We start from the raw sequence: 14,327 nt of genomic DNA on the forward strand, positions 1-14,327 counted from the left end.
GATCACCAACTGAAAGGCTCAGAGTTTAGATGCTTTTTATTGCTTCTTTTTTTTTGTGTGTGTTTGAATCCCATCACTGCACTGCAGAATAACATTAAGATGCTCTGAACTTCTTAGTTCTGGCATCAGTCCAAACTGGCCCAAATGAGAAGTGGGTCTGCAGGCAGCTGTGGTCACCACAATATAAGAGAGTTATTAAGCTATTAGAGAGTGTCCAAAGGAGGCCGTGAGGATGATGAAGGGCCTTGAGGGGAAGCTCCTCATATGAGGAATGGCTGAGGTCACTTGGTCTGTTCAGTCTGGAGAAGACTGAGGAGAGACCTCACTGCAGTCTGCAACTTTCTTGTGAGGGAAAGAGGAGGGACAGACCCTGATCTCTTCTCTGTGATGACCAATGATAGGACCAAGGAAATGGCCTGAATCTGAGTCAAGGGAAGCTTAAGTTGGATATTAGGAAAAAGTTTTTTACCCAGAGAGTGGTTGGGCACTGGAACAGGCTCCCCAGGGATGCCGTCACATCACCCTGAATTTAAGAAATGTTTGGACAAGGCTATCAGATGCATGGTGTGATTCTTGGGGTGCTCTGTGCAGGGCCAGGAGTTGGATTTTAATGATTCTTGTGGGTCTTTCCCAACTCAAGATATTCTATGATTATATGCTTGGTACTGCAAGTACTGCATATAAAACCTGAAAAGTGCAATTGAGGGGGGAACTCTTAAATAGGACCATTTCTTTAAGCAAACAGGAGGACAGAGTAGGGTAAGAGACATGCTGCCATTCAGAGAATAACTCCAACAGAATTTAAAGGGAGGAATTAAAAACTAAGCAAGAACAGGTTCTGTTTTCAGTATTTCTTTAGACATTTGGTCTCCTTTATTCCTAGTTTAAGTGTTTTACATTGTTCTTTTCCCCATTTTACCTTGAAGGAACTCTTGGGAGGAACTGTTGGAAATGACCAGATCACGAGGTGAGCAGCTGAGAGACGCTGAGGTGATTCACAAGTATTACCAAGATCTGACAGATGCTCTAGCCCATATTGAGGTAAAAATTCATAGGAAAATCTCATGTAATGCAAACTTTATTTCAGCTTTTTTTTGGTGGAATATTCTTATGATTCTCAGCATTCTTACTGCTGACTTCAAATCCTGGGTAAATCTTTGACACGTGACTGGTTACCTTATGAGAATCACTGGTGAGACAAGGTGGAGCTGGAGTTCCTGATCCGTGGAAAAAGCTGAGAGATCAGGGTTTGCACTAAGGTGCCTCACCATGCAGTGCATACAGTGATGTAGTTTGCAGTCATCAGGCCTAAGAAACTACTGCCTTACCATGGTGGTTCTTTGTACACTGTTGTAGTTTCTTGTGTGCTGAAGAACTCTCCTCTGAAAAAGGCACTTGTTTGGATTACAGTGACCATTAGCCTGGAAAGTTGTCAGGCAATCATGTGATCTGAAGCGAAAAGCTGAGCCAAAAATCTTTTCCTCTCATTCCCGTGCCCAGTACTGGCAATAATTTCAAACTGTCCCAGCATGAAAACTAGGGGGAGAAGTCTCCCGAAAAAAAATCTTCAGCCTTCTCTTTTATCTGAACATCCTGAAGAATTTCACAGAGAAACCACATCCTTGCTGTAATGAGAGGTGTGGTTTCCCTAATGCAGATGTTTACAGGAGGCAGTGATCCAAGGGGTTCCACTGTTTGCAAGGCAACAGGGCTTTGTTTGGTTACATGTGATGAATTTTCTACTTGTTTGTGCTGGCAGAGGCTGTCCTATTCAACCATGTTATTCCTGTTTTCTTCCCCTGTCATGAAGAGAAAATCAAACATAATATTTCACCATTTACCAGCGGGCTTTTCAGAACCTGGTGCTTATTTAACTTCAATGATGAAGTAGTTAATGCTGAGACAGTGACAAGTAAGGGTTCAAAAACACTTCACAGACCAGCTGTTGGTTTACCCCCATGCTGAGTTTGGTCCAGGCAGCCACTACGTCCTTCTTGCTTTGCATCTTGTTAATAGCTCCTGTGATTCTGTTGCAGAAATGCAGTTCTTCAATGGTAAGAAATGTTCTGCTAATTTTCCCTAAACTGACCTGGAACAAATTTCTAATAATTTTAGTGACAGTGCAGTTGTCTAGCTGAAATGCCTTTTTGTTTTGCATACATTTCCAATGCATGTCTGGGTAACAACTACATCCATTCAGAACCTTTGCTGAATTAAAAAAATGTTTACATTTCCATTTATGTAGTGGTCCCTCCATTTCTCTCATCTTTACAGTAATCTTTCTTGTGCATGTATAACCAAAATTGTTTCTAAAGATGGTTCACAGGAAAAATGGACTGAAACTGTTGCTTGTTAATGCTACTTTTAAGAATTCACTGTCCCTGCAGTAGGTACTCAAGACTGATTCCCAACACAAAAGAAATTTTCTTGTATTGTCTGATCAAGGAAAGACACAAACCTTCATTTCTAACAGTCCATTTGAATAGTTTAGCCATTAAGATATTTAAAAGCGAGTCACTAGGAGAGATTTTTCTGGCTTTGTTTTATCTATCATTGTTGAGTAACTCAGAATGTCCTCAAGTGTGCAGTATCAGTTAGAGTACCCAATATTATTTAATGTAGGCTTGTAGTGAGTTTTGCTTGGAAACAGGAAAAAAAGCCCAAAGCTTTCTCTGATTTCTTATTTCCAGGAGAAATCCAAAAGTATTCCAGATGATGTTGCCAAGGACATGAGAGGTGTGCAAACCCAGCTCCGGAACCATGTGGCCTTGGAGCACGAGCTCTCTGGGAATGAGCAGCAGGTAATGGCAGTCGTTTGTGGTCTTCAATGTGTAGCCAAAGTTCAGCTTTCCAAGAAAAGCATAATAATAACTTGGTATTGTCAACCAAATTATTACTGTCTCTCACAGAAAGCATGGAAATCTCTAGTGATTTTCCTTAATTTTCTGGGGTTTTTTATATAGTCAAGGTCTGATGGCAGTGATAAGGTAGATAATTAAAACTTATCAAATAAAGTGCATACTGTAATAACTACTGACAGTAGTTCAATATGACCATTGAAGTGATTCACGGGGATATTTTTGATCATGGTTTGAAATGTAGGATTATGCCAGGCTTTGTGATATGCTTATTTTCTTCTTCAAAGGGTTCCAAGTGATTACAAGGAGAAATCCAAAATCAGTTTTATGTGCAGAGAAAATTAATATTGGCACAAATTGTATTGTGAGAAAAAGGATGGCGTTCACAATACAAATATGTAAATGTCATGTAAATAAATGTAAATTTTACAAATATGTAAAATTTTATGAGAAACTGTACCTTGTATATGGGAGACTTGATTGGCTTCAACAAACTATTAAAACTAGCATGAGTTTTCACTCTTGCATAATATGTGTAATACTATACAATAGTATATACAGTGTAAAACACAGCATGAGTTATACTGAGATTACTGAAGTTATCCCAGTATTACTTATCAGTGGCCTCAAATATTTTGGCCTTGGGACAGTAACATTAGAATTGATACCATCATCTTCTCATTACTTTTAAGAGTAAAAAAGCATGAGACATGCATGAAGAGAATGTAGTCACAGTTAAGCTATATAGTCAATGAGGAAAAAATTCTTTTGCTATTGCTTGCATTATAATAGTAATTATAATACTACTTTCATTGTTCATATAATAAATGATGTAGTAAAAATAGGGAAAACAAATCTGCCTCTGAAAAATCACTTGTGATGAGCCTTGACAAACACTGGATGTCACTATTACTCCATACAACAGACATTATAGAAGTTTTTGTTTAATACGAGGAGAGTTAAGTCAGAAAATGTTGTATTTTCATGAACAGAAAAGATAGCCCTTATCAGAACTTCTCTAATATTAGCAGGATCTCCATGATGCTCTCCTTCTTACCCTCTTCTTTCGCCCCCTGTGCACAGCTGCAGGAGCTGATCCACGCTGCTGACCAGGTGCTGCCCCATTGCTCCAGGAAGCAGGTGGAAGACCTGAAGGCAAAGCAGCAGGCAGTAGTGACCAACTGGAAGGCCCTGAAGTCCAAAGTGGAGCAGCGCAGGAGACTCCTGGAGCAAGCCCACAAGCTCTATGAGTTTCAGGCACATGTAAGCGCTTCTGCCCTTTGTCCCTCACTACTCAGGGAAGGTTGCCTGCAGTGGGTGCGAATCAGAGGTTCACTTCCAAGCTGGGAAAAGGCTGCAAGTGCTCTCTGTGTTATCAATCAAGCATTTAGTGCTCGTAGATATTTAGAAAGGCATTAGAGGATAAGGGTCTTTTCTATAGGATAAGGATGTTTTTACCTTCTGTAGGAATAGAAGCTTCCATGCAGAAGTGTAAGGAATAATTGTCAGCTGTCAGAAGCAGTCACTGCTTTGCAGGAGTAGCAGTAATCTTTTCAAAGTCTTTGCAATGTCCACTGAGTAAGAGTGACAAAAAGAGATGTTACTGTCCCATTTATAATGCATAAAAGTTTGTTCTTTCACTCTCTCAGGGCATGCAATAACCCTTGGTTCACTTATGTCACAGCATATATCAAATACAACTCACTGATTTTTGCACTAACCTCTCAAGCTGCTCAGACAGGGACACGGGTATATCAGCATAGCATCAAAATCAGCAATGCACAGTTGCTTTGTCTCCAAAGAACTCAGCAGGTCACTGAGCTGTGATTTGCCATGGAGTACTCTGCAAATGTCAGTAGTCTCAGTGAAGGCACTTGAGCTACACCACTGCAGATCAGTAGATTATTGCTGCAAAAACTGCAGGTGCTAAACCAGCAAGATACCCCCTTATATCAGGAAAGGAGTTGCTAATGTAGATTTCAAGAATGCATTTACATTTTCTTATTCTTCAACTGTTCCAAGTGTAACTATTGTGTCAATTCAAGATACTTCTGGTAGTTCACGTTCTGCTTCCATTTTTAGTGGGAAGCAGAGAGTGTCCAGATTATGTTCACCTGGAAAAAACTTGCTGCAAGTTTGTGTTAGGGCTGTGATCTGGGATCAAGACCACAACAGAGTGTACATGGTTGATTTTTTTATCATGAGAAGCATCTGCATATTCAATTAATCCACTTTAAGTCTAAGTGTTTAAATTACCATTACCTGTCATATTTTATACAAAGAAATGTTATATAGTTAGAGATAAAGGATGTTTATGGCAATTTGGGGGCTTCGAGGGTTTGGTTTGTTTTTCAACAGCTACAAGTTCCATTATCATGTGCAGAACTGTTGATGGGGAAAATTAGTGTGATTCTACTGATGTAGGTGAAAAGTTCATTTGCCCACTGTCTTTCTAACAGTATCTAGGACTCATAGAAAGACTAAGGCAATGTAGAATGTACAATTTTAGAATGTATTTTTCTATCATATATATTGGATTCTTGAAGTCTTCAGCCTGGAGGCATTTTCATCAGGAGGTGGATCTTGGTGGATTTGACCATTAAAATGTAGTCACTCAGAGTTCACTTCTTTATTGATTTAGTCCTTGCTTACATCATAGATTTAGTTTTTTACTTCAGATAAAAAATGTTAAGCTGTCCCCATCCTGTGGGAGTGTTAGTCTAATTTTTATTGTTGGAATGATGCAAAACTCCTTTGGTTTGAATTTTGTCTGAAATGTGTGATGCAGCCTGTGGTCTGAATGACAAATCTATAGCTCATGTCTTGCTCTGCCAGTGTGTCCTTTGATCTTCATGACTCTTGACATCATTAAACAAAATGACAAAGCCATGTTACCATATTCTCAGTGATGTGTCTGGATGGGACTATGCCTCAGGCAACTCCCTCTGTCTCTGATGTCAGGCTGATGGCAAAAAGTATTCCCAATCCTCTCAATTTTCACCTCCTTATGTGACAGTTATTCCTGAAAAAGTGAAGAGCTGGTTCTGCAATTTGGTAAGCCTGTCTTGCTGCCCAGATGGGACAAGGCAGGATTATGCAGCCATGGCTATATAACTGTAAAAATTTCAGAAATTCTTCAGTAGGTTAGAGCAGCTTTGCTGCAGAATATTGCCCAAACTACTGAAGGCAAAGAGGCAACTTTGCCTTTCCTCTTTCAGCTGTGCCAAGAGGTGCACAAATTTAATGTTAGTCATAGCTGCTCAGAGTACTTTTTCCATTATATTGTTCATTTGCCGTCCACAGGGCCTTTTCTTTTAAAAATCATCCACAGATAAAGTGAAACAAACAAACAAAAAAATCAATTTCTATAAAATGAGAATTTTGCACCATCATCTAGTGTATCTCCTTACACCCCAGCAAGTACAATTTTAATGTGATGAAGTAGCAGAGCTGAACCTAACTGACAACCCACAGCACAGCAGAGGGCTTCAGATCTTCCACGGAACTTTGTCAAGGAAGATGAGTGTAGACACAGACTCCAAGTATTTCTGAATGTTCTGAGGCCCTTACTGTGAAGTTTGTGCTAGGATCTGCACAATCAGAGTCAGGCTCTGCTTCGGAGTTTCCTGCAGACTGATGCCTACTCTATCCTTAAATATTGCTGGCAGTGGTAGTCCAGTAACCTCTTATTGGCGCTTGACTTGTTCCATTGCATTATATATCCTGAGGCTTATGGATTTTTTCCTAATGCTTAGCTCAAAAATCTCAGGGAGTTTTAGACATTTGCAGTGCCAAGTGCAATGTCAGTGTCTACAGTGACATCCAGCTGTGTGAAGGAATTAGTTCTACAAATGGAAATTATGCCAACAAGTGTGCACTACCATGGGCCCCTTTAAAAGGACCACAGTCTTTTTAAAGAGTCATTTAGTAGCACTGTTCACTGTGTTCAAAAAAGCAGTATCTTGGCTTTAAAGGCAAAAGTCAAGACCCCAGATTGGCCAGTTTCAATTTTGTGGTGCTTTTCTGAATTTTTTTTCCTGGATGTCTTTACAAGGTTTTCATTATAGGAACAGAAATCTATGGGTAGAATGGAGCAGCCAAGAATCTATTTCCATTACATACTTTCCTTCAGTGAAAAGCCAGCAACCATTCAAAAGATAAACAAAAAATTTAGTTTTCTGCAATAAAAGAGAATTTTTCTTCAGCACTTCCTATAAATAATAGTACTTTAAAATAAATTTTATAAACCTGAAAGACCATTTACTACCTAAAAATTGAATAAACTAATCCAGACATAGCTAAACTATAACCAACTTTATTCACCATAGATAATCCCCTGTATATCCCTCACAGTCCTAGTTTTTACCTACTGACATAAGAGCAAAACTCCTCCTGCAGATTCAAATAAGATGCCTAAAGTAAGAGACTGTTGAAGTATAGAGTCAAATGGAGAAAAAGACATACAGAGAACAACAAATTATTTTTACTTGTACAGTTTTCTTCAATCACAATTTAAAAAATAAACCTCAGGGATTTGTTTTAGCATCTTCATGCTCATAATTGGTTCACACATTTTGAGTTATTGCAAATATATTTATTGGTTCATCAGATTTTGAAAGTAAGCTAGCATGGCATACTTGTTCCTCCGAATCTCAGTCCTATAGTTCTACATACATAATATGCTTATGCAATTTCTTCTGACCTGTGATTTACCCTTTTCCCAGTTCTATTAGAGTGCATTTGTTTTTTTCCTGGAAATTCTCACTCTCATTTTAGAATATGTGCATAATCTAATTTTCCAATAGAATTGTATAAGCAAAAGTTTTCACAGAAATGTAAGATGACCTAACAATGACCATATAAACATAGGTTTATCCTTTATGAGGGAATAACATCAGAAAATACTTTAATAAAGATGGATAAAAGGGCAATAAATGATATCATGCTGCCACTGATATGATATGACAGTTTGATTATGATACTATAAATCATGTAACACAGTATATAGGAATTCCTGTAGTCGTATTGTCCATCGTTATAAAACTCATAGAAATACTGCAAGCACTAATGAAATATTTTATTTATCTATTATTTTATTACCTATTATTCACTTAAAGTTGAAGAGTCAGCCTTAGATTTTCCTACCTGCTAACCTAAGTTTGAGCCCGAACCTGATTTTTCATATTTTCTGGGGTTCCAGGTGTGGGACTATTTCTTATGGACAGCAGAAATCATAAGGGAAATGAGAGCCAAGGAGTCTATTCGGGACATATCTACCAGCAGCCTGAGACTCACCCAGCATCAGCAGCTGCTGGCAGAGATCGAGGCACGAGAGGAGAAGTACAGTCACGTTGTACAGCTAGGACAGTCCCTCTTGCAAGATGAGGAAATGCCATCAAAAGAGGTAATTGAAACTCCTCTGAGCTCAGTCATGCATGTTCAGCACTGCATCCCAAGGTAACCAGGATTCTGTATTTTATCACACTGTGAGATACAAGTCACATACTCACTGGTCCCTGTGCATGACCTACATTTGCCTCAGTATGTGACCTATCTTGGGCATAAAAACATCTGCTTCATTTCTAACTCCAGCAGCAGATGTGTAGAGGCATTTCCTAAAGGCCCCCTGCAGCAAATCTGGACTTCTTCAAGAATTTCACCATGTTCTGAGCCACAGAGTCAACTCTACAAACTTCCCAAACTGGATTTTCAAACAAGTGCTACATTTTGTATTACAGGGGTATACCCACACCAGGACAGTCTGGACAAAATCCTGTCAACCAAAGAATGAAAACACTCAAATATATGAGAGAATTTAAAGATTGATTGAAACATTTTCTGTAGAAAAACATTACACTAGAAAATACACTAGTAAAATACACTCCCTGGAAAGATTTAAATCAAAATGTCAGTTGACTCAAGACAAATCGCTTCTAAGATTCTCACAGCATTTATTTCTTTTCCAGTACCTACCAGCTCATTTCTCCCCTGATAATTCATTTACATGTCTCTTGAATACCTTCACAAAAATGCGGAGTTTATGCAAGTTACTCTCCCATCTCACAAGCTATTTCCTGAAAATTTGCTGGATATTGCTCTGTATGACTATGGTAGCTAGAAATCTTGCCGACGTTGAAGTCCTTTGCCTGTAGAAAAAGGCAGGAAAAAAATAATTCATGGAAGTGTTTGAAAGCTGAATAAAGTCTAGCCTTGTGGCATGAATTCACTGACTAGAAAATTATGCTATGTTGATAATTTTTATTTTAATATCTAAAATATAAAAGTTTGAAGTGCTAAAACAGCACTCTTAATGCTTAAAGATAATGAAAAATTAGGATCTGATGCTAGAAGTCACACTTGAGAAACAGTTACCTTTCTTTGCTTTTGGTTATATATGCTCTAAGAAGCACTTCTCCATTGCAGAAATGAGGCACCTTTGATTATCTCTGTGCCCAAACAGAAGTGCTAGAACTTGTTCTAGCTGTTTGGGGGTTTTTTTCTGTTTAATAAATTTGTGCCATTTAAAGGCATTATCCACCACTCCACTTAATCCTCTCTTCTGTCAACTTACCAGGATCATGGGATATAAAGACCAACACAAGTTTTTAATTGGAATTTTTTTTCAGATTCAGCAGAAGCTACAGGCCTTGTTGGAAGAGAAGAAAAATGTATACAATGCATGGAGACAGAAGAAGGAGTGGCTGGAAAAAACACACCAAGAACAAATGTTCTACAAGGATTGGGATCACCTTGACATGCTCCTGAACTCACAGGAGGTGAGTTAATTATAAACTTGAAATAAGCAGCTGAAACCTTCAAGCATGTAAACTCTTTCAGACTAAAAGTGCCACTAGTGTTCACCTACAGCTTGAAATCCCTGTGCCTGTGTACAGAAAAGACAGTCTCTTTTATTGGTATTGTTTGTGTTGTGGTATCACTTGGAGACTGCAGCAATGTGCAAGAAGCCTTCCTTTCTCATGGGGCTGAGGTGTGGAACAGAAACAAGCAGATGATCCTTACCTGAAAGATAATTCACTGCAAATATACCTAAGAGGGAACATGTGAGCATCACAACAGAAGAGGGAGACAAGAGTCCAATATTAGTCCACTTTACAAACAGATCTCAGCTTGCCAGCTGCTTAACCACTGACAAACTTGGTAGGATTCAAAGAGAAAGGAAATTGTAAAGAGCGTTTGAAGGGATTTTACTTTGCAGGTGTTGCTGGAATTCTCACCTCAGGCTGAGAGTTATGCTGGAAAAATGCAGCTGGAGGGAAATGGATGTCAGCAGTGTGAGATAATACAGGAAGTGAATTAACTTCTCAGTTCTGCAAGGGCATTGATAGGAGTATGTAGAACAACAATGAAAGGAGCATTATCTTCTGTTTGATGCAGTTGAGAAAACCAAACTAGTGAAAAAGGCCTCCTCATGAAAAAAAGAGGGCAGATATAATCAGTGCAAAGAGACAGAAGGACGTTCTTTTTATCAGCATTTTGCAGCTCTTGAAATAGATTTTTTTTCAGCATTCTTGAATTATGTTTTGTCTTCCTTGCACTTTCTTTGATTTGTGTAACTATTTCAAAAGGTTCCATTTTGAGATCTGGCATTTGCTATTACAAAACTGAGTGCAGTCACTCTGAAAATTCATTAATTGATAGATTGCTGCAATTGTGCTGAGACTTGGCATACAAACTACATCAATGGGCTGCAGGTTGCCAAACTGAAGGATTGGTGCAATGCTGGAGGAGGTTGCACCTCTGGGTCATTTTTCATTAAGGAAAAATAATTCTTAATTCTCCAAGACCACTGAAAGCAAAATATAATGGCTCTTATTTTGCACTGAGCTCGATTTTCCACCAGTGCTTTCCACTGGCACTAACTACTGTCACTAAATCCTTTTGGAAACTGACTTTGAGCTGTGCCATGCAATGATACTTCACCCTTTGTAGCACATGGGCCTGGAGATTTCTGCTACTCCTTCCTTGAAGTAAATGCATGTCTATATAATTCTTTATAATTGGTCCTTTTAAAAAATGTGACCTACATTCTGGATTTTGTAGCGTGAAGCAGAAAGTTTCACCTCGGTGTAAAATATTACATAATTCTGCCCACTATTTGTTGCTTATATAGCAAATGACATGGTTTGCATTATATCTACCTCAATTCCCTACCAAGCAGTGATACTTCATTGTTAAGCTCCTGTATGGGAGCTTATCAGGGAAAATGTAAACACTACAAAAATTTGGCCACTGTATTTTTTTCTCTTTTCATTAAACGGATATCAGCCAATACACGGAGGCACTATCACTACAGCACCTGCTTTGCTCTGTGTAATGCAGGGGTAAATGTGTGGGAAGCTACTGTGAATAGGTGATTTTTTGAGCCTCAGTTGTGACTCCTGGTTGCAAAAGTCTGTATTACTCATACATGAAACGATATGAAAGGATAATGCACCTGGCATTTCTGGTATGGCCCCAGCACTTTCTCTACAGGTCAGTGGCACTTCACATTATTTCTTTGTTTGGATGAATTTGCCATTGCCATAGGTTGTGACGTAGACTGCCACAAGAGGGCTGGTGTTCATCAGAAGCTAGGTAAACTCTCCTGGTGGAATCAGAAACCAGAAGTTTCTTCAGCCAAACAAAGCCTGAGAATGAAGACTGTGACCTTGAGGACCATGAAGAGCAGTTCTGTTATCAGAATCTTTTTCCCACAGTATCCTCTCTGTGAACTTCAAAGGAGCCTGGTGCTCAGTTTTTCGCACTGACACTAAGCATCCAGAAGGTGGAACAGTAAAGTGAGGATGCTTGGCTGTCTCTTGCAACAGCTCTTCACACAGACCACACTTTACAGTCAAGCTGTCTTTTGCAGCTGCTGCCATCTGCCATGTAGATCAGAATAAACAATTTGACAGCGGAATGATGTTCCTTAGTCACTACTTGTATTTCACTTTTCTGCAGTTGAAGAACTCTTGGAAGAGAAATCTATTTCTTTTGGATTGAACTCTGTTACTACTGTATAGAGTTAAAATGTGTCTGCATAGTGATACAGACAAGCAGGATGCTAGGAAAGCAGTTTTTTTTCAAACATGTTTTTAAAAAAGAACTCAGCCAGGACATCAGCTGAAGAATTTCAAACCATTTTCCCAATAGGAATTTAGTCATTTGCTGCTTTCAGAAAGAACAAAAGCAAACACGCATTCAAAAAGGATTCCTATCAGGCAAACAAATAGAAGCAATCTCTCCACCCTTTTTGTTTCTTCTGACTTTTGTGTTTGAGTTAAGGCTGTTATGTGCATTTCACTTTTTATGTCTGCAAAACATCTGTGTAAGAAAGCATGCCATAACTTGTCAATCCTATTTTGGCTGTACTTCATGTGTCATAGACCAGAAGCAAGAAACAGGCGAAAGAAGAAGGTAACAGAGGAGTATTTTAAACTAAGAATTACTACTAAGAACTGCTCTTTCATTCGCTGTCTGTGCCACTGTTACAAGTTTGACTTTAAGCCAGCATCTTATATTACATCCAAGTTACTTAAGCCTTCAAAAGATTTCTGCAGAATATCATCTACCATTGTTCTGTGCTAAGAAAATAGAATACATGTGAAGAAAATTAGGCAAAATCAATTTTTAATTTTTTTATTGTTGTTAATTCAGTTGTGCCATCAAATGGAACTTCTCTAGGAGCCTCTTGTAAGAGCTGCAAACTGAGATCTTGTCATGCAGAGTGCAGACAATTAACAGCTGAAAAAGGGAAAGAAGGAAAAAGTTTTTTTTTTACTTTGAGCAGAAACTGTGTCCAATACTCTCTGCTCTGTTCTGATCTTTTCACAGCAGCAGATCCACTGCTCAGGTTAGCTGCTTTTTTTTTCCACAGATGAAATAACAGCGAGTTTGCAGGCTGTCTCTGGCAGGCACTTTTGGCTCCCTCCTACTCTGTCTGCAGTCTCACTGTCAGAACACTCAGGGAGCAGAGCCGTATGCTCCGTAATTTATCTTTCAGCCCATCCCACACTCATATTACTTTGCAGACATGACAGGAGGTGGTAGCAGTTTTAGAAGAGCTGAGATTTTTTATTTTGAATGTGGATTTTTTTTGTTCGCATTTTTCTTCTTGGAGAATGTTTGTTCATCTCCCATTCCTTTGCTTCAGAGGAAGAATGGAAATTTCCAGTGCCAAAGGAAAAAGGATTAGGACTTGGTTTTAAGCGCAGGGGGGAAGGCAAGCTCTGTGGATTTGAATTGTGCATCATTTAGGACTAAGCTTCAGAATGTCATACAGGGACCATTGCTGCAAACCTTCATCTGCAACCTACATCTCCACTGTGGAAGTGCTGCTCTCTTCCTGTAGAACGACCCCACCTCCCGCTTTTGAATCTGCCGTGCAGGACAAGCCTTTTCAAAAGATGCCAGTGCCAGCTTGGCATCCTCCCGCTGGTCAATCAGTTGCCAAGCTTGCTCCAGGAAATGCCATCTCACCACCTAGCAGCGTGTCTTACTGCTCAAGGCTAGATGTCATCCTGACACACACAGACCAGAGGAAAGGCTTTGGGAGCACTAGTCCCTGTGTCAGTCCTTCTGATGAGACATCCACATGTTCCGGTGCTTGCAAGGATCCTTGGGACCATGGATATGAGACGTCTGGCACTCAGTCAACATCTGCATCTTACAAGCAATATTCAAAAAGAGAAAAAAGGGCTCATCGTATTTCCCCTGGAACCAGTGATCCCTTGAAGCTTGCTCTGTCTTTGCCTTCAGATGTTCTTTCCTGCAAAGCTCCGTCAAGCTGGACATCACGCCTAAATGTTGATCTGTCTGCTCTTCCATCTGCTTCTATGCTCCACACCAAAAATCTGCAGTCATCCCTGGAACCTTGTGATTCACTGCCACGCCAACAACATTGCTGTAGCCAGTGCAATGTCCAAATGTCAGACCTCCACACTTCAATGAAGCTTTACATTTCAACGTGCAGCTTGATGATAAAGCCTTTTCGAGCAGGTTCCCATGGAAGCAGTCATGCTCATTCAAGTCTGCTCATGCCACAATTAGAGAAGGTGCCTGAAACTCCCTCTGGTCTTTCAACACGATCCCAGAAACCAAAACAAGGTTTCCCTTCAGGTGGGTCTCCAGCTCTGCAAATCACAAGATTTCATGTGACTTCCTCCAAGTATCGTGGCCTTCCCCAGCAGACTTTATCCAGAGATATATGGCTGTCCCCAGCTGTGCTGACTGGAAGAGAAAATTCAGCTAGCAGGAATGAGATCGTGAGCAAGGATTTAAGTCCAGAGCTGATTGTCTTTCAGAATTACCCCTCATCTAGGCCAGAGTTTAGGAAGACTCCATGTGATGGTCTAACACCTGCTCACCACAAGGTTTCCAAAATCACCTTGATACTTGCCACTCCTTGGACTGCTATGCCTATCCAGGTGGTAAGAGAATTTAGAAGAAGCCCAAATCCAACAATCTTTA

General features: G+C 39.7%; 1 protein-coding gene across 1 annotated transcript in view; it reads left to right on the forward strand.

The window, feature by feature from the left end:
* SPTBN5 (spectrin beta, non-erythrocytic 5) overlaps positions 1-14,327 on the forward strand; it is a 90,227-nt gene that overhangs the window by 31,024 nt on the left and 44,876 nt on the right. Inside the window, exons 29-33 of the mRNA XM_005480004.3 lie at positions 927-1,041; positions 2,691-2,801; positions 3,942-4,121; positions 8,059-8,262; positions 9,485-9,634. Coding sequence (XP_005480061.2) covers positions 927-1,041; positions 2,691-2,801; positions 3,942-4,121; positions 8,059-8,262; positions 9,485-9,634 — 760 coding nt within the window. The remainder of the gene's footprint in view (positions 1-926; positions 1,042-2,690; positions 2,802-3,941; positions 4,122-8,058; positions 8,263-9,484; positions 9,635-14,327) is intronic.

The sequence above is a fragment of the Zonotrichia albicollis genome, chromosome 6 (assembly GCF_047830755.1).
Source record: "Zonotrichia albicollis isolate bZonAlb1 chromosome 6, bZonAlb1.hap1, whole genome shotgun sequence".
NCBI lineage: Eukaryota > Metazoa > Chordata > Aves > Passeriformes > Passerellidae > Zonotrichia > Zonotrichia albicollis.